Below are 27,546 nucleotides of genomic sequence, written 5' to 3'. Positions count from 1 at the left end.
TTATATTACAGTTAAAATAATAAGTATCTCAATTTATGATTATGGTTTACATATAGGTGTCACTGTAATTTGTGCTGTCTGCATAGGTGTTCTTTAACTTGTACTATCTACATAAAATATCCAAGTAGACACATTGTGATGTTACTTCAGTGCATAGAAAAAAATCATCTGAACTGAATCAGTCTGTTGATACTGACTAGATTGGTGAAGTGTTTATCTGTAATACTAGAAGTCATGCACGTTCCTATACAAGCATTACAATACAACAGCAACGTCCTGTGCCGTGCAACAGTTAAAGTGAATTGTAGTTCTACCAAAACAATAAAGTTGTGTTTAATGGAAAAATATTTACTCTGCCTCAGTTTTTTAAACCTTGAAATGTGGCACTCCATCCGTATTTCCAGTTCTTAGTCGCCTTAAATGGCTACCATATTGAACAGTACAGAGTTGGAGTACGCAGTGAGCCACAGAGAACCCAACAAATCAGAGTGACGTTAACTCAGTACAAGTTTATTTCCCAGTCAGACTTCCACCTTTTTCTTTCCAACATTTTGTAGTCATGTCATCTGGAACATATGGCCTCCAAGGTCCCAGAGACAAGGAAAGCAAGACCTGGAACATTATACAATGTTTCTAAGCACTGGCCTGGAAAAGCTTGGAACCTTGGGTCCCATTTTGGTGCAAAGGTGTCCCAGGGCACTGTAGAGAATTCACAGGGGCTTCCTAGGATATTTTAAGTTTTAGGGAAACAGCTCTAATTACTGGACATGGCACCAACTAATACTATTCTGTTGCTTGGACCTAACTATTTAGCAAATGGAACTGTCAGGTATTTCTTTTAGCCCAGGGACACTGTGAGAAAAGGATTGTGCTACTAAGGATGCTGTAACCAAGAAAGTTTGGGAACCTCTGGCTTAGAAATCACTTCTACTCTTCATTTGGCCAGACATCAGTCATATGAACCTCAGCTAACTGCAAGGGAGGCTGAGAAATAGTTTTCCCCTTGTGAGCACATCCACTGCTTCTGCCCCAGTCTGTCCTGATAACCACACCCTTTCCTTCTTCCCACACCACATGTTGTACATACTTTCCCCAAGAGAGACAGTCCGAAGTCTGATTCGATCCATGTTCCCAGCTCAAAGTCCAGGGTCTCTGGGTTGGAAGTTTGAGTCCATGGGAGCATGGACTTAGGTCAATTTGTGGGCTTCACAGAAGGGTGATGGGGGTGTTCACTTAGATTTTGCCTTTGGGACCCTAAATGTCAGTGTCTCTCAGTCCTTGGAGCAGTGTTATTTCTTCAGAAGGGTCTACAGGTTTTCTAGGGAAGGACTTAAGCTTCCAGGCGCCATAAGCCTGGCTATTTTTCTGGAACAGGTGGAAGAAAGCTGCATGGTAGTATGGGGTTGGAGTTCACCCGTATACAGAATTCCACTTAATCTGTATTCAGCCTTATGTCCTCCAGGGCCAGGGTCCCCAAGTTAAAAGCCTCTCAAGTTCTCTTTGGTGAAAGATGATACCTCAGATTTCTATGGGGGTGAAATTTTCATAGGGTGATGGACAGTCCCTGACCATGAAGGGTGGGAGTGGCATCTGGGGCTTGAACCGCTCTTATGCGTGTTTTCAAGCACGTTCTCTCCTTTGAGTCCCTGATTTCCTCCACCTTGTGAATCGTCTGGATCTCATCAGTACCTTTTCGGAAGGCAGTCGTGGCTTTTTCTCCTGGTCAGTAAAATTCTTCCAAACGGTATATGTCTTCAAATATTATTGTTTGGGCTTACATATGTCTCTTAATTTTTATATCAGGTTTATTGAGATAGAATTTACATAAAATTCACTTTTCAGATTTTGTCAATCTAGTACAATTGACAAAAATGTAAGTAAAGTATATAACATGATGATTTGATATACATTGTGAAATGAGTCCACACCATCCACATCCATCACCTCACATATTTACATTTTTTTTTTTTTTGGCAAGAACATGTAAGTTCTACTCTCTTAGCAAACTCCAGCTATACAATATGGTGTTAAAAACTGTAGTCACCATGTTATCCACTAGATCCTCTGACCTTATTCATCTTATAACTCAGTTACACCTTTTGATTAACCACTCCCTATTTTACCCAACCCTGGCAACCACTTTTCTACTTTCTACTCTATGCATTCGTTTTTTTTTTTTGAGTCCACATGTAAGCGGTACTATACAGTGTTTTTCTCTGATTTATTTCACTTAGCATAATGTTCTCCAGGTTCATCCATGTTGCTGCAAATGACAGAAGTTCCTTCTTTTTTTAAGTCTGAATAATGTTCTATTGTGTGTGTGTATGTGTATGTGTGTGTATATATATATATACACACACACACACACCACATTTTCTTTACCAATCCATCTGTTGATGGACACTGAGGTAGTTTTGATACGTTGGCTATTGTGAATAATGCTGCAAAAAACCACCTCTTTAAATTTCACCATTTTACATTCCACCAGGAGTGGATAAGTAAATCGGTAAAATCATTGTTTCATCTTTTCACCATCACCTGTTATTTTCTGTCTTTTTTATTACAACATTCTACAGCTTCCCCTAAATTTTTCTTAAAAATTTTTTTGGGGGAGCTGCAACGCGTGGTTTGTGGGATCTTATTACCCCGACCAGGGATCGAACCCGGGTCCACAGCAGTGAAAGCCCATGTCTTAACCACTGGACCGCCAGGGAATTCCCCCCCATTTTTGTTTCTTATCATCTATATTGTTTTGGATTTTCCAGAGGAGAAGGCAGAATTCTTTACTACCTTAAAATTGGAATCCCTGTAGATCTTGCTTAACCTTTTCAGTGGGGCTGACAAAATCTGTCATTGGTGATATCCTGCCTGGTTCTTTCTTACCAGGGAATGTCTATGGAATGTTGACCACCACTTTGCTATCAAGATTTCACTGAAAAAGATTTGTACACCTGGGATATACACCAGTTCACAGAACATAAACTAAATGTCTGAGTTGTAGAATAATAGCACATGCCGGCAAAAATCGTATTTTCTTGATGCAGTTGAGTTATATCAAGTCCAGTTAGCTACCTGGCAGCAGTTATGGATTTGCCATAAGCATCAGGCTAAAATATTGCGGCAAAAGTTCTAAGTGCATTAATCTGAAATACTGTATTCAAAAGAGCACTGTTTTCTTTAATACTTTATTTCAGAAATGCACAAATTGTGCATAGATTGATAGGTGTAGTTAAAAACTGTCCAGAACTCCAGCAACAACCAATCAAAAATGTAATGGAGGGACTTCCCTGGTGGTGCAGTGGTTAAGAATCTGCCTGTCAATGGAGGGGACACAGGTTCGAGCCCTGGTCTGGGAAGATCCCACATGCTGCGGAGCAACAAAGCCCGTGTGCCACAACTACTGAAACCCACGTGCTCTAGGACCCATATACTGCAACGAAGGGTAGCCCCCCCTCGCCGCAACTAGAGAATGCCTGCACGCAGCAAAAAAGACCCAACACAGTCATAAATAAATAAATTAATTAAAAATGTAACGGAAAAAAAGAACAGATGAGTCTAGATGTGGAACCATGTTATTAATAGATTGTAAAGGAAAGATGGAATATTCCATAAGTGGTGTATGAAAAACTAGCTTGTCTCTTGGAAAAAATTACCTATTTTACTGTTGGGCCCAAAATAAATTCTGAAAAGAGATTTAGATGGGCACGGGGGAAACATGAAGATCTTTGTTCTTCCTGTCTCCTCTTAAGGTGAAATATATCAGTGCCCACTTGGGAGGCTTCCCTACGAAGAATGTAACGTGTGATTGTGGATCTTACAGATGTTGGCCTTTCTTTGGCTGCTTATTGTACTTCTTTCTCCCTACAAGTAAGCCAGGAGTCCATAGCACTTTGGTAGCAAGGAAGCTCCTGTCTTGTGGCCTAAATTTTGTACTGGACCTATTTTTCTTCTTTTTAAAAGTTAACTTTATTGACGTATAATTTATATACAATAAATGCATGCATTTAAATGTACTGTTTAATGAGTTTTGACGCATATCCACCCTTATGTCATCCCCATCCAAACAGAACATTGAAATCACCCCAGAAAATTCTCTTTTGCCCCTTTGCAGTCAATCCCAATCCCCTATTCCCTGCTCCGTCACAGATCTAACATAAAAGCTAAAGGGGTAAAACTTACAGAATAAAAATATGGGAGAAAAATTTCATGACCTACAGATAGGTAAAGGTTTCTTAGGTGAAAGACTAAAAGCACTTAACCATCAAAGAAAAAATGGTAAGTATTATCAAAATTTAAAATATATCCTCTTGGGAATTCACTGGCAGTCCAGTGGTTAGGACTCTGCACTTTCACTGCCAGGGCATGGGTTCAATCCCTGGTCGAGGAACTAAGATCCAGTGAGCCACACAGGGAGGCCAAAAAAAAAAAACAACTAATATATATATGTTTATAATATATATATGTGTATATATGTATATAGATACGTACATGCTCTTGACTTCTGGTTTCTGGTCCAGCATGTATTGCGCTTGGGTGTCATCAGTCTGTCCTAACAACAAGAAAAACATTGAGCATAAAAAAATCAACAACTCTTGAGATCCAGCAGAGACCTTAGGTCACGGGGTAAACCACTGCCCCCAGAGTGGGAGAGTCAGACAGATACCGAGAGTCACAAGCTACTGGGGTAGAAGCCTTAGAACAGAACCCACCACGGGACCCAGTGCTGGGGCAGGAACCCTTCACCTGGAGCTGACACGCTGCTGGAGGCTCAAACTTGTGGACAAGTTCGAGAGGTACAAACACCAGGGGGTGCCCAGCCGTAGGGGTGACCCCACTTTTTCCTGAGTTTTTTCTCATGCATATGTTATTTCCCCCACATGGGAAGGGGACACAGAAGCACAGGGACTTTAATTTTTTTAATTGAATTTGTAATAGTGAATAAATTTGTTCATTAGATTCAGAATTCAAAAAGCACAAAAGTGTAGTTTTTCTCTTATCCCCCATCTTTCAGGCACACCTCAGTTCTTGTTATTACATCTTTCCAGAGGTTTTATACACACACACACACAATCGCACTTTTTTCTCTTATTTTTTCCTTGTACTCCAATTTGATCCCTCCTCTATTTGGTAGCAGAATTGATCAACAGAACTGACATTTTCATGATACTGAATCTCCCAGTCCAAGAGCATGGTAACTTCCATATGTTCAGTCTTCTTTTGTGTTTCTTAGTCATGTTTCAAAGCTTTCTTCATAATAATCTCTCACATTTTTGTTGGCTTATAAAGATTCCCATATGTTATCTTTTTTTGTAGCTGTTGTGAGCGATAGATTCCTTCCTTGGTCTGCCACGTTAGACCTGCCCGCAGAGGACCAATGGGGGCTCCCCTGAGTCCGTGTACATCAGCAATGGTTATTTCTCCTTGTGTAACCATAAGCCATAGGGGTGGTGATCTTGACTTCAAATTCACTGATTTCTGCAGGGAGGTAGCTGACACTTACTGAGTACCTAATATATGCCACGTGTTATGCTGGTGTTTTAAATAAATGTATAATATGTATGTGAAGCAGATGTTACTGTCCTCACTTTACAGATGAAAAATCAGAAGTTCAAGGTCACAGAAGCAGTAAACTTTTGGACTCGAGAGCCATTATTTTCTACCACAACCCTGAGGGAACTATAGCAGGCAGTAAGTTCACTTGGCCATTGTTCAATATGAAATTTTCCCTCTCTCTTGCTAATTATATTCCACTTAAATGTATTTTATTAGGTAGATCAGATGCATTACAATGAATGTTTTTTAGATCATGAAGACAGCATACCTTTTACTAAATGATTATAAAGAAACTAAGTAATCATCCAAATGATTTCGAGATTCCATGTGTCATTTTTGTTCATGCTTTCACTATTGCTTCCCCCAATTCTCTCAGCATTCCCATAAATGCAGCTGGCATGCTTTCAAATCCTTCAGTGATGTGTTCATGGTACTGGATTTTACCCTGTATCAAAACAACAACAAACATAATAGATTAATTTCATATTCTAAATTATATACTCTTCTCACTGTAGCAACAAATTTATCAGTACATCATGGGAAACTTGGAACTAGGAAGTGGAGAGCCTGTCCTCTTTGAACTTATAGTCATTTGGGGGGCATGACCCACATACACAGTGTATGTAACAGATTACAGCACACATAAGAGTTTAATAATAGGCATCAGATCACAGCATAACAATACGAGAAATGTCACAAGGAAGCAATTAACTAATTTCTAAGTAAATTGAACAAAAAATTTAATAATGTAATGATCTCAGAAGAGGCGGAAGCATATGGAGCAGGGGACATCCTTGCAGGGTATCATCTGTGTTCATCTTTCCAGTAGCCCAATGCTGTAGCATCATTACCTCTGTTTGACCCCTGAAGAGGCAGAACCTGTTCAGGAAATGTAAATACGATGGCAGTCTAAAAATATGTCTTCCCTTCAAGCCAAGATTTGTTCAGTAAGTGTTTAACATTCATTTAGGAGTGTGGGAGGGAAGAGTTCATTTAGTGAAGAAGGATTTTCATTTCTCTTTTTTCTACAAGGCACAGTCTACTAAATAGAACTAATTCACATTCTCACATTATTTTAAAGAGGTCCTATGTGGAGACCTAAGTCACCTTATACTATTTTTCCCTAATGTATCCAGTGATGGTTTAGCATCCTTTATGGATTTATGGAGGGACTATTTATTTGCTTGAGGTCACTCAGCTAGTATGTAGGGAAGCTGGGATTTGAACACTTAACTATCAATAGAAAGCCCCAGCTCATTCCTGTGCTTGAAGAGGCCAAGAACCTGGAAAGGGTCAAAAGCTATAATCAAAAGTTTAGAGGTTAAAAGTAGAGGGTGAATACTAATATAAAATGTTAATAATATGGGAAATTAGGATATAATAGAATACAGGGTATATGGGAACTCTCTACTCTCAGGAATTTTTCTGTAACTCTAAAACTATTCTAAAATAAAAAGTGTATTTAAAAAGGGGGGAGGGGGCTTCCCTGGTGGCGCAGTGGTTGAGAGTCCGCCTGCTGATGCAGGGGTCACGGGTTCGTGCCCTGGTCCGGGAAGATCCCACATGCCGCGGAGCGGCTGGGCCTGTGAGCCATGGCCGCTGAGCCTGCGCGTCCAGAGCCTGTGCTCCGCAACGGGAGAGGCTACAACAGTGAGAGGCCCGTGTATCACAAAGAAAAAAAAAAAAAAGAAAGGGGGAGGGATGAGAAAGAAAGAAGTAGATGAGAGAGAAATTAAACCAATTCACTAGTTACTTAGAACAAAATTATAATTAGGTTCACTTTGTAGGAAGAAAGCATTTGGGACACCAGCACAGTGGTGTCTGCTGTCAGCTGTGATCACGTTTGATTTCACCAACAGGGACAAAGAGGCTACACACTGGGAACTCTAAACGCATCCCACTCTTCCCAGCTCCCTGGAAAGAGCCCAGCCCAGCACTCGGAGAGTGTTAGACTGGGAAAAACGCCAAGCTCCAGGGGATGCCAGGGGAGCCATCTATGTCTTTGAATTTGGAAATGACCAGGAAGCCAGGGGTTAGGAAGTATGGTACCACTTTTCTCCTGGGAAACGAAAATCATGCCACCTCGGTTATTCAGATTTCTGTTGACTAAAACTCCACATGGCGTAAGGTGGGAAAATGATCACGGCTCAGGACAAAGCGATTGGATTCTTCCTCTGGATCTATAAGGCATGGCTATAAGACGACTCCACTCTAGGACCTGGAAGAGCCATGGCAAAATATACGCCCCTCTAACACTCCTTCGTCTTGACAATGTTCACCTAGTGCCTATTCAGACCATCCTGGGTGGTGTGGATACATCAGCAAACAAAATGCGTGAATATTGCTGCCCTCGGGGAGGTTACATTCTCATGGGAGGGAGACAGACAATTAAGTGAATTATAGTGTATATTATGTTAAAAGATGATAATTGCTATGGATCAAAGTAAGATAAGGAGGCTCAACCAGTGAAGGGGGATTGCAATATAAAATAGGGTCATGTTCAAAGCGTCCTCATTCAGAAGGCAGTTTTCAGCAAAAACTTGAAGGAGGGGGTGAGAATTAAGTAAGCAGTTACGGAGAAGTGGAGGGGTGTGGGGAGAGACAGTAAGCAATGAAACTAGAGAGGTAACGGAGGCCAGATAGTGTCCAGCCTCGCAGGGTTTATTCTAAGTGAAATGGGGAGCTTTGCAGGGTTTTGAGCGTAAGATGACTTGGTGTGATTTATGCTTTAAAAGATCACTCTGGCTGCTGTGTTGGGAATTGTCTGTAGGACTGAAAAAGTGGGAGAGCAGCTTAGAGGCCACCACAACATCCAGGCCAGACAAGATGGTGGCCTAGACCAGGATGGTGGCAGTGGAGGAGGGGAAACAGGGCAGATTCTGAATGTATCTCCGAGGTTGGGCCACCAGAATTTGCCGACAGATTAGACATGGATATGAGAGAACGAAAGGAATCAAAGATAATTTCAACGTTTTTGAATTGAGCAACTAAAAAGGTTGTCATAACTGAGACGGTGCGGTCTATATATAGAGCAAGTTTGGCAGGAAAGATCAAGACGTTTTCGGTTTTTAACACTTTAAGACAGAGATGGAGAAGCGTATCGCACATCCAAGCACAGCTGCTGAACAGTCTAGAGCTCAGGGGAGAGATCTAGGCTGGAGACAGACAGTTGGGAGCTGTCAGCATACTGATATTTAAAAGCAAGAGCGTGGGGCTTCCCTGGTGGCACAGTAGTTGAGAGTCCGCCTGCCGATGCAGGGGACATGGGTTCGCACCCCGGTCCGGGAGGATCCCACATGCCGCGGAGCGGCTGGGCCCGTCAGCCATGGCCGCTGAGCCTGCGCGTCCGGAGCCTGTGCTCCGCAACGGGAGAGGCCACAGCAGTGAGAGCCCCGCGTACCGCAAAAAATGAAAATAAAAGCAAGAGCATGGATGAGATAACAAAGGGCTGAGAGAGTGTGGACAGAGGAGAGAAGAGGCCCAGGGACCATGCATTGGGACACTGTTATTAATTTGGAGAGAAGAAAAGAAGCTAGCAGAGGAGTCTGAGGAGGACCAATCAGTGAGGAAAACCAAGAGCTAAGGGAAGCCAAAGGAAGCAAGGAGGGAGCGATGCTCTCTGTCAAATACCCTCCACAGCCAAATGACGTTAAGAGCCGATGACTGGAGTTCACAGTGTGAGGGGCATCGGCGACCTTGACAAAAGCTGTGTTGGTGGAATGGCGACAGTGCAAAATCCGACAGGCGGGTTTAAGAAAGAATGGAAAGAGGGGCTGCAGACAGTGAGTGCAGACAAGACTTCCAGGTATTTTGTTATAAAAGGGGGAGCAGTGAGATGAACCCATATTCCCAGTGGAAATGAAATCTGCAGCATCCAAAGGGAAGGGGATCTGGTGGAGGAGTGGCCCTGGAGCCTCTCACCTCTGAGACCCCTGTCAGCAAGCCTTTCAGAGCCTCTGGCGGACTTCTCCTTGCCAGCAGTAGACGGGGAGGCCTTCGAAGTGAAGCTCCTTAAAGATGACGGCCTCCGGGGTGGGCCTGTGAACAGGAGGGCACATTTGGGCAGCAGGGTCCAGGCGGGTGGCCGTGGTGAAAACACAGGTGGTACGAGGCGTGTCAGAGTTCTCCCAGTGCGCTCCCTTCTGTTTCCTCCACCCTTTCTGACCCATGGGACTGCCCACAAATCAACATGCACTCTGTGGTAGGCAGAATAATGGCCCCCAAAGACGTCCGCATCCTAATTCCCAGAGCCTGTGAATATGTTACCTTACGTGGCAAAAGGGGCTTTGCAGATATGACTACGTTAAGAACCTTCAGATGGGGAGATTATTCTATATTATACAGGTAGGCCCACACGAGGGCCCTTGTAAGGGAAAGAGGGATGCAGAAAAACTGGAGTCGGGAAAAAATATGTGATGATGGAAGCAGAGATCAGAGAGAGAGAGAGAGAGAGAGAGCGAGAGAGAGCGAGCGAGAGAGAGAGCGAGAGAGAGAGAAAGAGAGAGAGCGAGAGCGAGAGAGAGAGAGAGAGAGAGAGAGAGAGAGAGAGAGAGAGAGAGAGAGAGAGGGAGAGAGAGGGAGGGAGAGAGAGAGGGAGAGAGAGAGGGAGGGAGGGAGAGAGGGACAGAGAAAGAGAGAGGGAGGGAGAGAGAGAGGGAGAGAGAGAGAGAGAGGGAGGGAGAGAGGGAGGGAGAGAGAGAGGGAGAGCGAGAGGGAGAGCGAGAGGGAGATTTGGAGATGCAGTGCTGCTGGCTTTGAAGATGCAGAAAGGGACTGTGAACCAAGGCACGCAGGCGGCCTCTGGAACTGGAAAAGGCGAGGAAACAAGTCTTGTTGAGCCTTCAGAAGGAATGCAGCCCTGCCGACCCATTTTAGACTTTTGACGTCTAGAACTGTAAGACAATAAATTTGTGTTGTTTTAAGCCACTGAGTCTGTGGTAATAGTTACAGCAGCCATGGGAAACCGACACACACGTGGAGTCCTTGTACAGGCCGGGCAGCCAGGAACTGTTCATCCGTCACCTGCCAGAAGCAAGGTCCACCAAAAGCTTCCCAAACAGTTCTAGGGAACAGAACGAGGTCCTGAAGATAACGTGTGAAACGTTTCTGTGCTGCTCAAGGGTGAATACCCTGATATTCACAATACTTAGCGTGTTCTTCTTTATGGCTCAATACAGTCATTTTATGGCATAAATCTATCAATTTCTGTTCTGTTCTCAAAGCGGATGCAAAACAACTGGTGTCCTCCCCTGGCCTACCAGCCAAGAAGAGAATAGATCAAGGGGCTCAGCAAATCCCACACCTGCCCCTGCCCTCGCCATTTCAAGATACCAAGAGTTAGCCTGAAACAGTGGTTCTCACACTTTCCTAAGTGTCAGAATAACGTGGAGAGCTTGTGAAAAGCGATTGCTGCGCCCCTCATCCAGCTTCTGACTGTGGAGATGGAGTGGGCCCCGAGGATTTGTATTTCTAACAAGTCCCCAGGAGATGGTGATGCTGTTGGTCTTGGGCCCACACTTTGAGAACCACCAGCGTAGAAAAAGCACAGGGCTACCCTGCAGCCTGTAAAAAAGATAGTACTCTTCTGTGCGTGAGAGAAAAGGTTGTATTGGTTGCCTGGTTTATTTTCCCAAGGATCCTAAGTGACTAGAAACTGAGGGAATGGCACCTGAGCATAGTCTTACAAGTTCCAGGAAGTCAGGTGAAAATGCCCAGGGAACATCAGGGCCGGAAGAGCCCAGATGACTGGCAGAATCTAGCTTCGGCCTCCTTCATAACTGGCATTACTCAGGCCTCAAGTTCCCACTTGCTACTTTGAAGAAAGTAATGTCAGCAGTCAGAAAAGTAGGGCTTTGGGACTTCCCTGGTGGCACAGGGGTTAAGAATCCACCTGCCAATGCAGGGGACATGGGTTCGAGCCCTGGTCCAGGAAGATCCCACATGCCGCAGAGCAACTAAGCCTGTGCGCCACAACTACTGAGCCTGCACTCTAGAGCCTGCAAGCCACAACTACTGAGCCCACACATTGCAACTACTGAAGCCTGCGCGCCTAGAGCCCATGCTCCGTAACAAGAGAATCCACCGCAATGAGAAGCCCACGCACCGCAAAGAAGAGTAGCCCCCGCTCACCACAACTAAAGCCCGCCTGCAGCAATGAAGACCCAAAGCAGCCAAAAAAAAAAAAAAAGAGATAAAGAAGGAAAAGTAGGGCTTTGTCCTGAAGCAAAAGAAACTGATGCAAGATGAGTGAGACACGAGAGGTTCACATCCAAATGCTAGATTAGTCTTGCAGAAAGAGTGCTTCTCCGGAAGACTCACCCCAGCCATATTCCTCTTGGGTTAAGAAGTGGAGTCCTCATTTTCTCATCTTGGAAGAGGATGAAATACTGTTTCTGGGATTGTGCATGCTGATGGGGATGTGGTTTCTTTATTGCGAGTAGAAAACAAATGTGGCATGAAAGCTGGGGGAAACAAGTACTTGCTTCCGAGCTCTCCTAACAGTGAAATATGTTAGAATTTCTGGAGATCAGAGGCAGAGCAGAATCTCACTTGATTAAAATGGAATGGACAACGCCAGCTTGTCCACAAGGCCAGATAGGTCTCAAAAACCTGAGCCCTGAGCCGCTGAACTTGCAAAGGCTAATTGCTTAAAAGCCTAGATCAAGTTACTGTATCCAAAATATTTGGCTGTGGTCAGGAAAATGCATCCTGGACCTCTGCTCAACTGGCAGGAAGATTTCCCAGGATGCTAGCTTAGCATCAATTAGAAAAATATGGGGGGAAAAAGTCCCTAATAAGATTGCCAGGTGCACCTGGAGTATCTTTCTTGGAGAAAGTAGCCTCTTTGATTTTTCACAACCCAACAGGGAATCTACAAGTGGGCTTTCCTCAGCCTCTTCCACTCCCACCCACCTGTCTCAGTGTAGCCGAGGTATTGTTAACTAGCAGGGTTATAAGGTTTCATTCCCATGAGTGAAGCCCATCATAGAACAAATGACCCATTTATTTGTGGTTGCCTGGATCCTAATGGTAATCTGGAAGATTCCTTTTTGTTCTTCTTTCTCCTTTTTTTTTTTTGCAGCATGTGGGATCTTCCTGGACCGGGTCACGAACCCGTGTCCCCTGCATCGGCAGGCGAACTCTCAACCACTGCACCACCAGGGAAGCCCTTTCTCCTTTTTTAAATTTTTAGACCGCAGGTAAATCTGTAATCTCACCAACAGCACAGAATCATTTGTAGCAGAAGGGACTCTGTATGAGGAGTTCAGAAGATCTGCTTTTATTTTGAGTCTGTCGCTAATAGGATTGAAAGAGTCTCTGGTCCTTTTGGCTATCCATCTCCCCATCTGTAAAATAAGAGGCCTATAGGACATCTCTTAGAAAACTGAGATTTAATGAACATAGTTCTCTAGTTGATACTGCTTTTGGACTTATTTGGGCATGGAGGTGGGAGGGGAAGGTCTCAGCATAAGAGAGTGGAGAAGTGAGGGATGGAGGGCCTGGCAGCGGACAGGAGAAGCAAAACAAGGACGTTCTAGGGATCGAGAGAAAACGCATGCCCCTTTCCCTTGTAGTGGAAATTGTCAGTTTGGTGCTGCTGCAGGAAACTCTGCCCACTACTGTCTGAAGGAAATGGCAGCCTGTTTTCCCTTCACCCACATTAAGCCACCGTCTACCCACCCCCAAACCTCCAGCACATCTCGAATATCCTGAAGAACCCTCATTTTTTCCAGCCAGGACAACGTGTTCTATTTCTAAATCAAATCATGGCTTTTCACAACTTTGCAGAAAACAGTAAGTAAAAAACTAAAACTTTTAATAACTCTGTTTCTTCCATATTTTCAGCGCCTGTTATTTCTCTATGTCAAAATCCAATATAAGCTGATTTAGCACAGATATACACAATTATATGTTTTTAGTTTAATAAATACTATTTCATCAAGAATATTAGGAAATCTTTTAAATACTTTGATAGTCACTGGCCTACACCATATCTGTGAATCTCCTCCTTGTCCCGTCTTTCTACACCTGTGATCATGTGCGTGAGCTCATTACCTGGGGGAAGGAGGCCAGTTCTGTTATATGTAGAGATGGGCCCACGTATAGCAATAGCAAGTCTTCCAAATTTCTTAATCTGGGGGATAACAACGTTGGAAAACTCTACACCCACCTAAACAGACAGGGAAACAAAAAAACAAAACCTTTAAATAATCTAAACCCTAGAAGATTCAGGAGAATCATTAACTCACAATGATCATTTCACAATACTTGTTTTAGCAGCAATAACACTGATTAAATTAGCACCGCAGGGCAGAAAATCGCAGTTGGAAAGAGACATTAGAAACTAGGCATTTTCATTTGACTGTAGAAATACACCTTATATAACTTGTAAATTTTACTTCATTATAATTTGGGGTTTTCTGACCAGTTCAGTAATCTCATTGCTTTATCTAAAAGTATGGAAAAATAACTCAGAAGCCATATATCAGGAACAAAGTTGGAGGACTCACAGTTTCCGATCTCAAAACTTACTACGAAGCTACATCAATCAAGACAGTGTGAGAACGGAAATATAGATCAATAGTACTAAACTGAGAGTCCAGAATAAGCCCTTACATTTACAGTCAATTGATTTTTGACAAGAGTGCCAAAACAATTCAACAGGGGAAAAAACAGTCTTTTTAACAAATGGTGCAGAACAACTGACATCCACACGGAAAAGAATGAAATAGGACTCCTCCCTTACACGATACACAAAAATTAACTTAAAACATGTCATAGGGCTTCTCTGGTGGCGCAGTGGTTGAGAGTCCGCCTGCCAATGCAGGGGACACGGGTTTGTGCCCCGGTCCGGGAAGAACCCACATGCCGCGGAGCAAATAAGCCCACGTGCCACAACTACTGAGCCTGTGCATCTAGAGCCTGTGCCACCGCAATGAGAAGCCCACGCACCACAATGAAGAGTAGCCCCTGCTCACCGCAACTAGAGAAAGCCCGCTCGCAGGAACAAAGACCCAATGCAGCCAAAATAAATAAATAAATTTATTTTTTAAAAAAGAAAATGAAGTAACATTGCAAATCAACTATATTTCAATAAAGATTTTTTAAAAAAGGAATGAAAAAATGATACATGCTACAATATGGATGGACCTTGAAAACATGCTAAGTGTAAGAAGCCAGTCACAAAATATCACTTTTGGGGGGACAAAGGGGAGTGACTGCTAATGAACACAAGCATTTCTTTTCAGGGTGATGAAAATGTTCTAAAATTGTGGCAAGGGTTGTACAATTCTGTGAATACACTAAAAGTTACCGAGTTCTATGTTTTAAACAGGTAAATTATATCTCAATAAAGCTGTTTTTTAAAAAAGGCATATGTGCTTTCCTCATATATTTTTAGATGGAAACTCTAGAAGTAGATTCCCTCATATAGTACTTAGTTGCTTTGCTAGTAAATCAGATATTAAGTCCAATTTGTACTTACATTATCAAAATCACAATCATAACCCTCAGGAGAGGCTTTTTGCAAAGTTTCTTCCAAAGACTTTACTGTTTTGTAGTTAAAGGCAACATCAAATCCATACTTTTCAAGGCAGGCAACCCTTTTGTCAGACCCTGCTGCTCCAACAACTTTGCAGCCTTAAATGGGGAGAAAAATGGAAACCATTTATAAACCACAAGCATGGGCCAAGTCTATCCTCCTAGTCTAGAATGGCCAGGTTCCTCCAGAACACCCTCCTAGGTGCTGAGCCACATATATAATGGGCCAACAGACCCCCTAGGCGAAATTCGTCCCTAAACTAGCCTATGATACAACCCAACCATCACTTCAGCTTGCCTCTGACCACCCCACCGATCCCTCCTATGTTTAGGTGGTTTGCAGCTCATTTCAACCTGCTGGCTTGACTCTCCTGTTTCTTTCTTTTTTTTTTTTTTTTTTGGTGGTACGTGTGCCTCTCACTGCTGTGGCCTCTCCCGTTGCGGAGCACAGGCTCCGGACGCGCAGGCTCAGCGGCCATGGCTCACGGGCCCAGCCGCTCCGCGGCATGTGGGATCTTCCTGGACCGGGGCACGAACCCATGTCCCCTGCATCGGCAGGCGGACTCTCAACCACTGCGCCACCAGGGAAGCCCTTGACTCTCCTGTTTATGTTGGGGCTTCTTCTCCCTTGCAATGACTTGCATGCTATCTCTTGGTGCAGTGACTCTTTAGACTATAATGTTGGCTCTGCCCTGGGACTCTCATATCAAAGACAGCCCTCCTGGTAACTGCACCGTGTTCTGTGATTTGGCCCAAAGCGTTGGACTAGGTGCTGCCTAATCATAGAGGAACTGGAGTGCATCCTGAGAAGCACTTTCAGGTTGAGACTAGAGCTTATATTGGTACATAGAGAGTAGATCTTCAGAAAGCTCTCTTCTATTCTGAATGTATCGTGAAGACCAGAATATCAGCCTCTGTTCACTCTCAATTGGGGAAAGGCCTTTGGGTTCGTACATGTATCTGTACAAACGACTGCCATATGCTTTTTCCATTCCTTCATGATTCAAGAAAAAACAATTTTGCAAAATCTCTTATCCTTGGTCCTTTTGCCTTCTAACCTTATACTCTCATAAGATGATCTCATTTACTCTTATGACCTCACTACCACCTTCATGCAGATGATTCCCTTGTTTATTAACTCCAGCCATGCCTCTCTCCTGAGTTCCAAATCAGTATTTCCAGCGACCTATAACAATCTTCACTTGGAGAGCCTAAGGGGCCTCATAATCAATGTGTCTAAAATGGAATCTTTTTTTTCCCTTGCTTCTTACCTGTTGTTCCTCCTCTATCCTCTATTGTAGTGGGTGATACCACGCAGTTATCCAAACCTGAAACATGTGGGTCAAAGGAGATGCTTTCCTTTCTCTTGCTAGCCACATCCAATCACCAGGTGTTTGTTCTTTTTCAACAAATATCCTTAAAAGCTGCCTCTGACATCCCATCTTCACTGTCAGGGTATCATAATTTTCATCTGAATTATTGTAAGAGCATCCTAATCTGACTTCTTGTTTCTAGTATTGTGTCCCTATGAACTATTCACCTCCCAGGGTCAAAAAGATTTCTCTAAAATGCAGAATTAATCATGTCATTCCTCCAAGGATTAAGCACAAACTTCTTAGTATGGCAATCTCTAATGGAGTTTCTAAAAGAATAGGTTTAAGAATGAGTCCTATCAGGACTTCCCTGGTGGTCCAGTGGTTAAGACTCTGTGCTTCCATGGCAGGGGGCACAGGTTTGATCCCTGGTTGGGGAACTAAGATCCCACATGCTGCATGGCACAGCCAGAAAAAAGAAAAAGATAAGAAAAGGGAGAGAGACGGCTCTTCCCTAATTAAAAAATATGTCCTATCAAATTTTTGAAACAAAAATCCCTTGAAGTTTTAATAAAACATTTAAAATTTGAATTTTGGAAGTATTACTAATTCATTTTGTTAAGTCTAGCATAACCCAAAGCTAAACACTGATAAGTTCCAAACAAAAAACTTCAAACCAAACTCACCTATGAATATAGATACAAAAATTCTATATGAAATGTTATTAAATCAAATCCATAAGTATAAATTCATAATACACCATTGGTAAATAACGGTTATTTCAGAATGCTATTATGGTTTAACATTAGAAAACTAATGTAATTCCTTAACTGCAAAATTCGCAACCTGTATGACAGCCTCATCTCTTTATTTGTATTCCAAGCTCCCATTAGCACTGGAGACCAGCCCAAACCCTTGGCTGCTGGTTGTAGTCCTGTACTCATCTCTATTCTCCCTCTTTCCCTAGAAACTAGATCCTGCATCCAACATCCAGCCTCTGGCAAAGGATAAGCCAAACCAGATCACCTTGGAACATTTCCACTATGTGATACATCCTGACCATGTGTGAGCTGCCTGATGTCTTGTACCCCTACCATCAAATCAGACCTCTTGAGCACAGACACCTGTCCAGATCAGAGGCAATGTTTCCATGCCCTGCGTGCCTCCCATGAGTTAGTTCCCAAGCTGAGGCCCCACCGCTCTGGGCTGACTGCAGTAGCCTTTGCAATGGGGCCGTGTGGGTGATGACTCTTGGTTGGCTGATATCAAGTCCCTCTTAATTGTTGGGGGCAATCATGAAGAAAGGAGATTAAGTTGTAACAAGAAAAGTTCAGTAAAAACTATGAAAATAGTTACTGCTTACAAATTCACTACTCTAGCAGAGGCCATTCCTGACTTGAGACCTACAGTGGTATCAAATTACAATGTTCAGGTCATCTTTGCTGCGCCATTTTCCCCATTCCCCCCACGTTTCTCAATCATTCCCAATCTCCAGCTTCTCAACGAAATCGACTAGTAGACCAAACTCCCTGAGACGACAAAAGGTCTGCTGTGTTCACCTCTGCATTCCCAGGGCACGCTGTGGGCTCTGAGTAAATGTTTGTTATGGAGGAAGACACTTACCTTGAGCTTAGCGATCTGCCCCACAACGGAGCCCACTGCTCCTGCGGCCACGTTCACCAGCACTGTTTCTCCACCCTGCACACCAGAGATGTCAAGCAGGCCAGAGTAGGCTGTTAGGCTAAGGGAAGAAAAGTAAGGCTATGGGGATAAATTTGTTTCTTTCCCCTGTATCTCATTTATATATACCCTGAAGGCCTTCTCAGCAGCTCAGTGCCATGGGTCCAGGTAAAAGACAGAAAATATAGGAAATGGATATTACTAGCCACTAATGGTCCACCTCCTCCTTCTTTACCTCCAGGAGAGGAAAAAAGATGATGGGAACTAGGGAGGGAACAGAGAGGTGGCTGGAAGCGGGGAAGCATCCTGTCCACCCCCAGGCCAAGTTTCAGGGGTGAAAGAAAATAGATCCCCTTAAACTGTAGGGATCCAAGAACAGAGAGCTTATGCTTCATTCCTATGTAAGTTCTAGGGAGATGGCGAGCTTCATGGGGAAAGCCTCCATAACATCATAAACAGATGTAACGGTATATGGTGTCTAGGCCTGAGAGGGTCAGGAAGAAACACCTTGAACTTCCCATGGCTCCAGAGTGGTATGAAAGAACATCTGCAGTCTCCCCACCTCATCCCTAGTGAGATGCCGAAGTTAGCTTGCAGGGAAACAACTAGTGGGCCTGCAAAGATGCAGCTCACATAGCACCAATGGGGATTATTAGGTCAAGAAACCACCACACTTCAGTGGATTTCCAGCTTGGAAGGGGATGTGGCTGCGGACTCAATGAGAAAAGTTACACTTTTTTTTTTTTTTTTTTGCGGTACGCGGGCCTCTCACTGCCGCGGCCTCTCCCGTTGCAGAGCACAGGCTCCTCCGGACGCGCAGGCCCAGCGGCCATGGCTCATGGGCCCAGCCTCTCCGCGGCATGTGGGATCCTCCCGGACCGGGGCACGAACCCGTGTCCCCTGCATCGGCAGGCGGACTCTCAACCACTGCGCCACCAGGGAAGCCCGAGAAAAGTTACACTTTGAGAGGGGGGACCAACGCACAACTAAGATCAAAAGCAAGAAGTTGTCCCCCCTCTGCTGGGTTTGTGTTAGCCCTGTGAGCTTTGCATCAACCCTACAGAGAAGACAAAGGAAATTATGAGTTTTAAACCTGAAATGATGGGAGAAATCACTGGCTTAACGGAGGTTTTATTTTATTACACCAGCTTGAGATAGAAATGAAGTACAGGAGTAGAAAAATTTTAAGTTCTATTTTTTCACCCCTGAGTCTGAGCCCATGAAATTTATACCCATTACGGTGATTGTTAAGCCACTGGCAAAAATTTCAGACAATTCACATAAAGCCATTTCTGTGTAAAACAAACTACACGTTGGCGTGACTTAAGCTTATTCAGCCGTGACTACGTCTGAGGGCTCGTTAGAGTTGGGAGAAGGGAAAGCAGTGAAAGGCAAACAGCACTTCTTCTGAGGATCCAAATATCTAATATTCCCTTAACCCACTGTTTTCAAAAGATGGATGGAACACCACTTGTCTCAGAATCACCTGGAGCTTTATTAAAAATTTAGATTCCCAGACCCTGCCTCAAACCCACTGATTCAAAAATACTGAGATGTGGATATATGAATTTGAATAGGACTCTAGGTGATTCTTATGAATGCAAGCAACTGAGAACCACCGCCTTAATGAATGCTGATATCCGAGTATGCTGGGCAAGTTAGCCTAACTCCCAAAGAGAAGCAGAAGGTACATTTTCAGATTGGGTCATTCCACCCATGACAGCCCGTACACCCCCTCCCCCAATCTCCCGTCTAGATGTTTGCAAAATCGGCTTTCAGTTAGACATACTGACCTAAGATGTACAAGGTCTTTCCCAAACATCACCTCCTTTTAAAAGTAAAATGGAGATAGGATGAAGAAGCCAGCAGTAAAGAAATCCTAGAGGGAAAATGAAAGGTATGCTTTGGACGAAGGGGGACTGGATAGAATCAACAGGTTGGAGAGCAAAACACTTGAACTCTTCCAGCTTAACAAGAAGACAGAGATCCTATAGAAGGAAATAATGCGATACTTTGGGAGGATGTTAAATCTTTGGAGCCTGGACAGCTGAAAGACCCTAGGTTTCAAAGTTCAACTTCTTTTATAGTTTATAGCAGAAGTTCCAGCATTCTGGAAGGGTTGACCCATCCCACTGGTAAGGGCGCATAATGGCAGGAATTGTCAAAGAATTGGTGGTGTGTTGCTCATGGAGGCTAGAAACATGGCATATGTAACCCCTCCCCCTCAATCTTTGAGAACCACTGGTATGAAGCTGATTACCTGGAGTAGAAGCATACTCCTTAGGGGCTTGAAACGGGCGAATGAGAAATATACCCACAAATGAATAGATTATCCTCTGTTTTTAGAATTCAAATCTCCTAATGTTTTACCAATTACTTTCTCTCCAGCTAAGTCATGGGAAACTGGCTCCTTGGTTTCCCCATGTCCGCCTTCACCCCCGTGCTCCTACCCCCAGCTCACCATTTAGAGAAGGATGGGTGGGATAACAAGGTGGGAGAGGAAGAGCTCTCACTGGTAGAGGGTACAGGCAGGCAGGACAGACCGGAAAGGGCTGTCATTCTGTTTACTGCCTTAAGCATCCTCTAATTTCACAATGTTGTCTCTTGGCTGTGGCAATGCTGAGGAGCTCAAATCCTGTGTGTTATATGAACTTGGGGGGTGAGGGACTGGTTTTGCTGGAGGCTGATCATTTGGGGATATATATATTTCCGTTTCATTCTTTAGAAGTCCTTCAAAGGGTGAAAAGAAAGAGGGAGGAAGGGTGGGAAGAAGGAATGAAGAAAGAAAAGGATCACACAACCTGGAGAAATTACTTAGAGAAACTTTCCAGGCTAGGAAAATTTGGGGGACTTCAAAGGGAATTCAGGTGACCTTGCTTCTCCAGGACATGAGAGGAAAACTTGAGGTGCAAAGTGCAGCTGGGCCCTGGAGGGCAGACACAGGATGAACTGACCAGGAGTCTTCCTGAGGGATAAGGCCAAGAGACACTTGAGTGTTTTAAACCTGCACCACACTGACGGTACAACTACACTGTGATTCATCTCAGGTATTTGAACTTCAGATCCCCTGACACCTCTGGAAACTCAGATGTGGAAAGGAGGTGAGGTATCAGAGACAGTACAGAAAGGCCAAGGTACACTGAACTCCTTTTCCCTTTTTAAACTCTGAAATGGAGGCAGACATGAGTGAGGGGTGAAGCCAAGACCTTTCCAGGGACAGAAGGAGCTGGTTTCTTCGTGTCACACCGTTTGCCAGAGGCTTGAGAGGGACTGTGCTTCCTCTCCCTCCCATGCTGCCCCTCACCAGCACTTTCTCTTTGTACCTGATTTCCCCTCTCTCTCCTTCAGTCCCAAGGCTAACTCTAGCCCCTCTTCTTCCCTTCTTAGTCCCATCATCCTTTCTAATCAGTCCCTGAGCCTAGAACGTCTCGAGTCTCTTCTCGTTGATCAAGTTCTGGACCAACCATTTTGGAAAACCAGGATATCAGGGATTCAAATGAGTGAAATAAACCCATGAAACTCACCTGGGCATGCCAACCATTCCCAGAGCCAAAGACAGTGGTAACGTGTCCGGCCACTCTGCAAGCAGCTTTTCCAGGTTTTTCCCATCAGAAATGGAGTGCGCCGTCCAGCCGAAGGAGCCACTACAGTTGTTCCTGTTGGGAAGGCTGAGTTCTTACTTTCCACAACCCTGAAAGAGACAGCACATTCAGATACGGGAAACCCCTTTCCTTTCAAGTGAGTCCGATGCTGCATGGTTAGTGGTCACAAAGGGGTATTGAGTTTCATGTTCCGTGATTTAATACCCTACCACATCTCTCCATCTGAATTCTTAGCCATTGGTGTCTCCTCCTCAAGGAAAAATATGGGCCCTCAGAGAGGAATTCTCGACTGGTCCAGCATCTGTCCCTGTCGTCACTCACTCTTCTCTCTAAGCAAGAGGTGTTCATCCTCTGGCTCGAGGTGATCTGGACATCAGCCTCTTCTCTTCTTCAGAGGCTACCCTCCATTTCTTAGCCCTTCCTCTCTTTTGAATCCTCAACATTCTCCTCTCTTACTGTCCCTTTCTTACAAACTCATCCTATCTCTACCTTGTCTCTCTCTCTCCTTTTTTTTTTTTTTTTTTGTTTGTTTTTTTTTGCGTTACACGGGCCTCTCACTGCTGTGGCCTCTCCCACTGCGGAGCACAGGCTCCGGACGCGCCGGCCCAGCGGCCATGGCTCACGGGCCCCGCCGCTCCGCGGCATGTGGGATCCTCCCAGACCGGGGCACGAACCCATGTCCCCTGCATCGGCAGGCGGACTCTCAACCACTGCGCCACCAGGGAAGCCCCTCTCTCTCTTCTTTTAACAGCCAAATTTCTTCACTTCCCATTCACTTGATAACCCAATGCAACCTGCCTTCCACCCCCACTGTTGGAAGCAACCTAAATGTCTATCAACAGAGGAATGGATAAAGAAGATGTGGTACATATATACAATGGAATATTGCTCAACCATAAAAAGGAACAAAACTGGGTCATTTGTAGAGATGTGGATGGACCTAGAGAGTGTCATACAGAGTGAAGTAAGTCAGAAAGAGAAAAATAAATATCGTATATTAACGCATATATGTGGAATCTAGAAAAATGGTATAGATGACCTTATTTGAAAAGCAGAAATAGAGACACAGATGTAGAGAACAAACGTATGGATACCAAGGGGGAAAGCGGGGGGGTGGGAGAAATTAGGATATTGGGATTGACACATACATACTATTGATACTATGTGTAAAAGAGACAACTGATGGGAACATACTGTATAGCACAGGGAACTGTACTTAATGCACTCTGGTGTCCTAAATGGGAGGGAAACCCAAAAGGGAGGGGGTATATGTATATGTATGGCTGATTCGTTTTGCTGTGCAGTAGAAGCTAACACAACATTGTAAAGCAACTATACTCCAATAAAAATTAATAAAAAACAAAACAAAACAAAAAAACATAAGCCAGGTACCACTGGGTACTTGTTACCCAAAACACTAGATACACAAAAAGGGGTGCTAGTTAACATTTGGAAACATATTTTTCACTTTAGATTTTTTTTTTTTTTTTTTTTTTTGCGGTACTCGGGCCTCTCACTGTTTTGGCCTCTCCCGTTGCGGGGCACAGGCTCCGGACGCGCAAGCTCAGCGGCCACGGCTCATGGGCCTAGCCGCTCCGCGGCATGTGGGATCTTCCCGGACCGGGGCACGAACCCGTGTCCCCTGCCTCAGCAGGCGGACTCTCAACCACTGCGCCACCAGGGAAGCCCTCACTTTAGATTTTAATCTCTACCATCAACTATGAAAAAAATTATTTAAAAGAATGATGGCTGCATTGTTTACCTAGGCAAAAAGTTACTGAGTCAGTGGCCAGTGAAAGCGTGTATTCTCTCCTCTCCCTGAACTGTTTACTGAGTACACACGTTTGAGTCGACTGCAGATTACCTAAATTAAAAGAATATAGGTAAAGGAAAGGCAAGAAAACCTAATTTTAGTCTTAGCGTCTTTCTCTACCCAAATTATTTGCCAGTAGTGAAATGGAGAAATTCGAGCTTGGCTTCTTTCTTCTTTTAAGTTTTTGGGAAGGAATTCTGGTGACCAATGAGAGGTAAATTGCGCACATGAAGATAGGGGATGGTTGTAAAGTAAAGGGGCCAGTGTAATCCCTCACTGCTCCGCTCAGACTTTCGCCTGAAAAAGATGAGCATCCGTGAATCCCATCACTGACATCCTTCTGGGAGAAACGGAGAAGCCATAGTGTCTTGAATCAGCTGGATATTTTAAAAGATTGACCATGTCAAACTAGAGTCCAGTGCACAACATAAGAATTTTCTGGAGGAAAATAATACCTCATATAAGGATCCACAGTGAAGAACAAAGCTTCCAGCAGGACCTCTACAAAATAAAGCATTCCACAGGCAATTAGAAACCCTGGCCTGATGCCTCGTCTCTGGCCTTCTAAATAAACACAGACAATCTCTCTGCTTCAGGGTTGCCCTCTCATCTGTGCTTCCTACTGAGGAGCCAAGAAGAGCTCTCACCTTGGGCTCAGTCCAGTTAATAGAAGTAAAAATTATTTTTTAAATTTTTAAATAAAATTTAAAATTATGTTTGTTTACTCAGCACTCACTCCATGCTTTACATAGATTATTTCACACGATGTTCTGAACAATTATTGTTTCCATTTTATTTAAGCTTAGGTTAAGTATCTTGACCAGGGCCACATCGGTAACCACTGTGTTACAGGGCTCACATAGGGTTTTATTACCAGCCTCAGTTAGTATTAAAAAATACATGCATTTTGCTGGAGTGACCCTCATGCACCCATCCTCGGGAATTTTGGTTCTGAGTTCCAGGTTATCCCAACCTAGATGGGATCGATAACTTTGCCATGCTACTTGATTGCATGCCCTTTTCTCAAAGCTTACCTACCTGAAAATAGCCCTTAAAGACACCCTTTAGCAAGTGCTCTGCAAAGCTTATCTCCAAACATGTGATGGGATGTGTCGCCATTTCTCTCCCTTCAATTTCTGCAGGGATATTGTCTGCTCACAGGGATAGTCTGAGGTCTTCACACTGCTGCTAGGCAGTTCTTGCCCTACTGTCATCGTGGGGCTCACTGGGACAGAGAGGAAATACTCCTCATGGGCTAGCGAAAGTCAGGAAGAACAATGCACCCAAGCATGCGTTTCAGGGAAGTTTCAAGGGAAGTAGAGGGATCTTCTAACTTGACATTGAGGCTTCACACACACAGCCTTGAAAAGGTCTCTGTGGCCGTTTGCACAAGGGCCACAGATACCACCCATCCCTGTGTGTGGGCTTCTTTCCCGTCCTCCCATCAAGAAGTCTACTGCCATACCTTGAATCTGGGCTTGCTTTGATGAACATCATATTAGCAAAGATGATATAAGTAGAGGTTTGAAAAGTGCTTGCATATTGGATCTTGCCAATTCCTGCTGCTCTAGATTTATGAAATCACAGTGAAAACAAAGAGCTCAAACCAGCCAGCTAGAGAGGCCACAGAGAGGAGAAGTGAGGCGTGCACCTGAGCAGAAAGCCGGCTAACATGACATGTGAGTGATGACCATCCTAAGTTAACCATTTAGCCCAGATGAGACCTACACAAGGCCCACCAACTTAACCCAGCCCAAACTGCCAACCCACAGAATTGTGAACTAATAAATGATTGTTGTTTGAAGTCAATAAATGTGGAGGTAGTTTGTTACCCAGCAAAGGCAAACTGATATAGTCTCTTCCAACTTAAATGTAATGAGTATGACTTACCTCTATTTTTTAAGGGTGGGAGTTCGACTGTCTTCAATTCAAAGTCACTATTAGTAGGGTGGCCTACGAAGTGTTTCTTCAGGGTCCAGCTCTTAGCATGAACCATCCTGAAGCTCCTAGAACACAGTGAACATGTAGTCAATGCCATGAAGTGACTGGATTCTTATGGCTCCCAAGTGTTGCACTGAGGCCACACAGCAGGGTCTACCCGTCATCAACTTTACCATTATCGTTTAACGTCAATCACGTTTATTTAGTAGTATTCACTGTTTCTATTGGTGTGTTAAGCACGTCATACTTATCATCTCAGTTTACCCTCATAATCTCCCTATAAGATAGGTATTATTATCATTGCCAGTGCACAGTTGTGCAGAAGAGGAAACTGAGGCTACCTTAGAAGTCTCCAAGGCAAGGAACAATGTTAACCCACACGAATTCTTCCTAGCCACGGCTAAGGTTTCGCTAGGGCACTGAACAACTACCTGGAGTGCAAATACCCCATTTCTCTCCTCATATGAAGCGAATTCTAAGAAAAAGCATCAAACACAAAGAACCGACGTCCATGCACATCTTTTCCAAGGGCCAGAGCGCTGCGTTCTAAGGCAAGCAGTCTCAGGAACACCTGACAGCCGCCGGGTGGCGCTGCGCTCAGCCCCATTTTCAGGCGCGAGTTTTCTTTGGCACCAACGGGGAAATCAATTTGGGTCTGTTTGGGTTTAAACTTGCCTGCAGACAAGGCCAAGAGAAGATGATTCAGGCGGCCCTGAGCTCTCAGGGCATTTTGCTTGGAGCGATCGAGGTGGTTCGACCCGAAACCTTCCTGTTCCTACTTGTCTTTTTTTCCCAAAAAAGGCAGCCGCTGAGAATTCTGAACTCGCCATAAGTCCAGAAGCACCCGTGGAAAGGGCGCGACTGCAGAGGCAGGCGAGGATCAGGACGAGCCCCCCCCGCTAGAGGAAAGGGGCCAGGTGGGATGCCCGGCCCAGGCGCACTCGCCCCCGGATCCCACCTCCTCGCCGCGCCCATACCCGTCCGTTAAATGAATTCCGACCCCTGCCTTTCTTCTCCTTCCACACTTGTCCCACTTTTGTAGTCCCGCACGTTCCTTCGCCAGCCCCCTCCCAGGTGCAGGCAGCTATGCCAGGCACCCAAAATACTGCCAGGCCACGCCCTTCCCTCCGGCAGCCGTCTCCGATCTCTCCAAGAACCTGCACGGGCCAGGAAGCATCGGCCCGGGCGTCCTGCTTCCAAGTTTCTTCCGAGGGCAAGACGCAGAGGTTACTCAGCACTAGGAGAGGGCGAGCAGCACGCAAACGCTCCGCCACAGGGGAGTCTAGATTCTAAAACTGTGGGGTGGGGATATTTACTTACCAAAGTCCGCAGGCTCCATCACCTAAAGGGAGCAGGGGGACGAAGGCGGGTTCCCCCAGCGGCCGCGGCCGGGGGGCTCCTCCTCAGTCCCGCAGCTTGCCCGGCGTCCACGCCCCGACCCTGGCACTCGGGTGCTGGCCCCGTGCCCGCCTGCCCCCAGTCTCCCTGATGAACACCTCTTTACCCTGCAAGAGCCAATTCAAGGCTCACCTGCTCAGTGAGTCTCAGACTCTCCCGGGCAGGAGTTAGCGCCCCTGCAGCTAGGGCGCCCCACCCCGCCGCAGCCCTGCAACACCCAGCCCTTGGTAGGGCCTTTCCCCGCCGACTCCTGGAGGAAAGGTGGATCCAGGGAGGCGGTGTGCGCAAGGCAAAGGTGCCCGGGCTCGGTTCCAAGCCTGCGCCCACCACTTCCTAACGGTGCAGCTCTGAATGAGCTACTTAACCCCTTCCTGCCTAATTGACCCATCTGCAAGATCGGGATAAGAGTAGTGCTTTATGAAAATTAAGTCTTTTTAAAGAATAAAATGAGTTAACACCAAGTGCTTAGACTAATACTGGCGCGTGGTAAGCTCAATAAACACTAGATCCTGGTTAACAATCTTTTGACTTCCCCACTGGGCCTGAGTCAGTCCCAGGCACCCCACACTGCGTCATTCAATTGTATACCCCCAACTCCGAGCCCAATCCTGGTCGGTCATATAAACAGTGAAATAATGCAAAGATGTTTAAAGAACACTGCCCTTTCTCCTGCATTACCCTCTCCGAAAGGTAACAGATGTTACCA

At 44.8% G+C, this 27,546-nt stretch overlaps 1 protein-coding gene across 1 annotated transcript; it reads right to left on the bottom strand.

Annotated features, from left to right (window-relative positions):
- Nucleotides 1-235: 235 nt before the first annotated feature.
- On the bottom strand, nucleotides 236-27,202 carry PTGR1 (prostaglandin reductase 1). The gene is given in 14 exon segments (XM_067743670.1): nucleotides 236-4,549; nucleotides 5,822-5,998; nucleotides 9,475-9,509; nucleotides 9,512-9,591; nucleotides 13,602-13,723; nucleotides 15,038-15,192; nucleotide 17,320; nucleotides 18,030-18,147; nucleotides 21,611-21,722; nucleotides 21,725-21,777; nucleotides 22,400-22,447; nucleotides 23,957-24,002; nucleotides 25,392-25,507; nucleotides 26,763-27,202. Coding segments are annotated over 12 exon segments (981 nt in total). The 5' UTR covers nucleotides 25,498-25,507; nucleotides 26,763-27,202; the 3' UTR covers nucleotides 236-4,549; nucleotides 5,822-5,893.
- Nucleotides 27,203-27,546: the final 344 nt, after the last annotated feature.

Source organism: Pseudorca crassidens, chromosome 7 (genome assembly GCF_039906515.1).
Source record: "Pseudorca crassidens isolate mPseCra1 chromosome 7, mPseCra1.hap1, whole genome shotgun sequence".
In the NCBI taxonomy this organism is placed as follows: Eukaryota; Metazoa; Chordata; class Mammalia; order Artiodactyla; family Delphinidae; genus Pseudorca; species Pseudorca crassidens.
The sequence above is the reverse complement of the archived record's forward strand: the minus strand, read 5'-3'. Positions and strand labels throughout refer to the sequence as shown.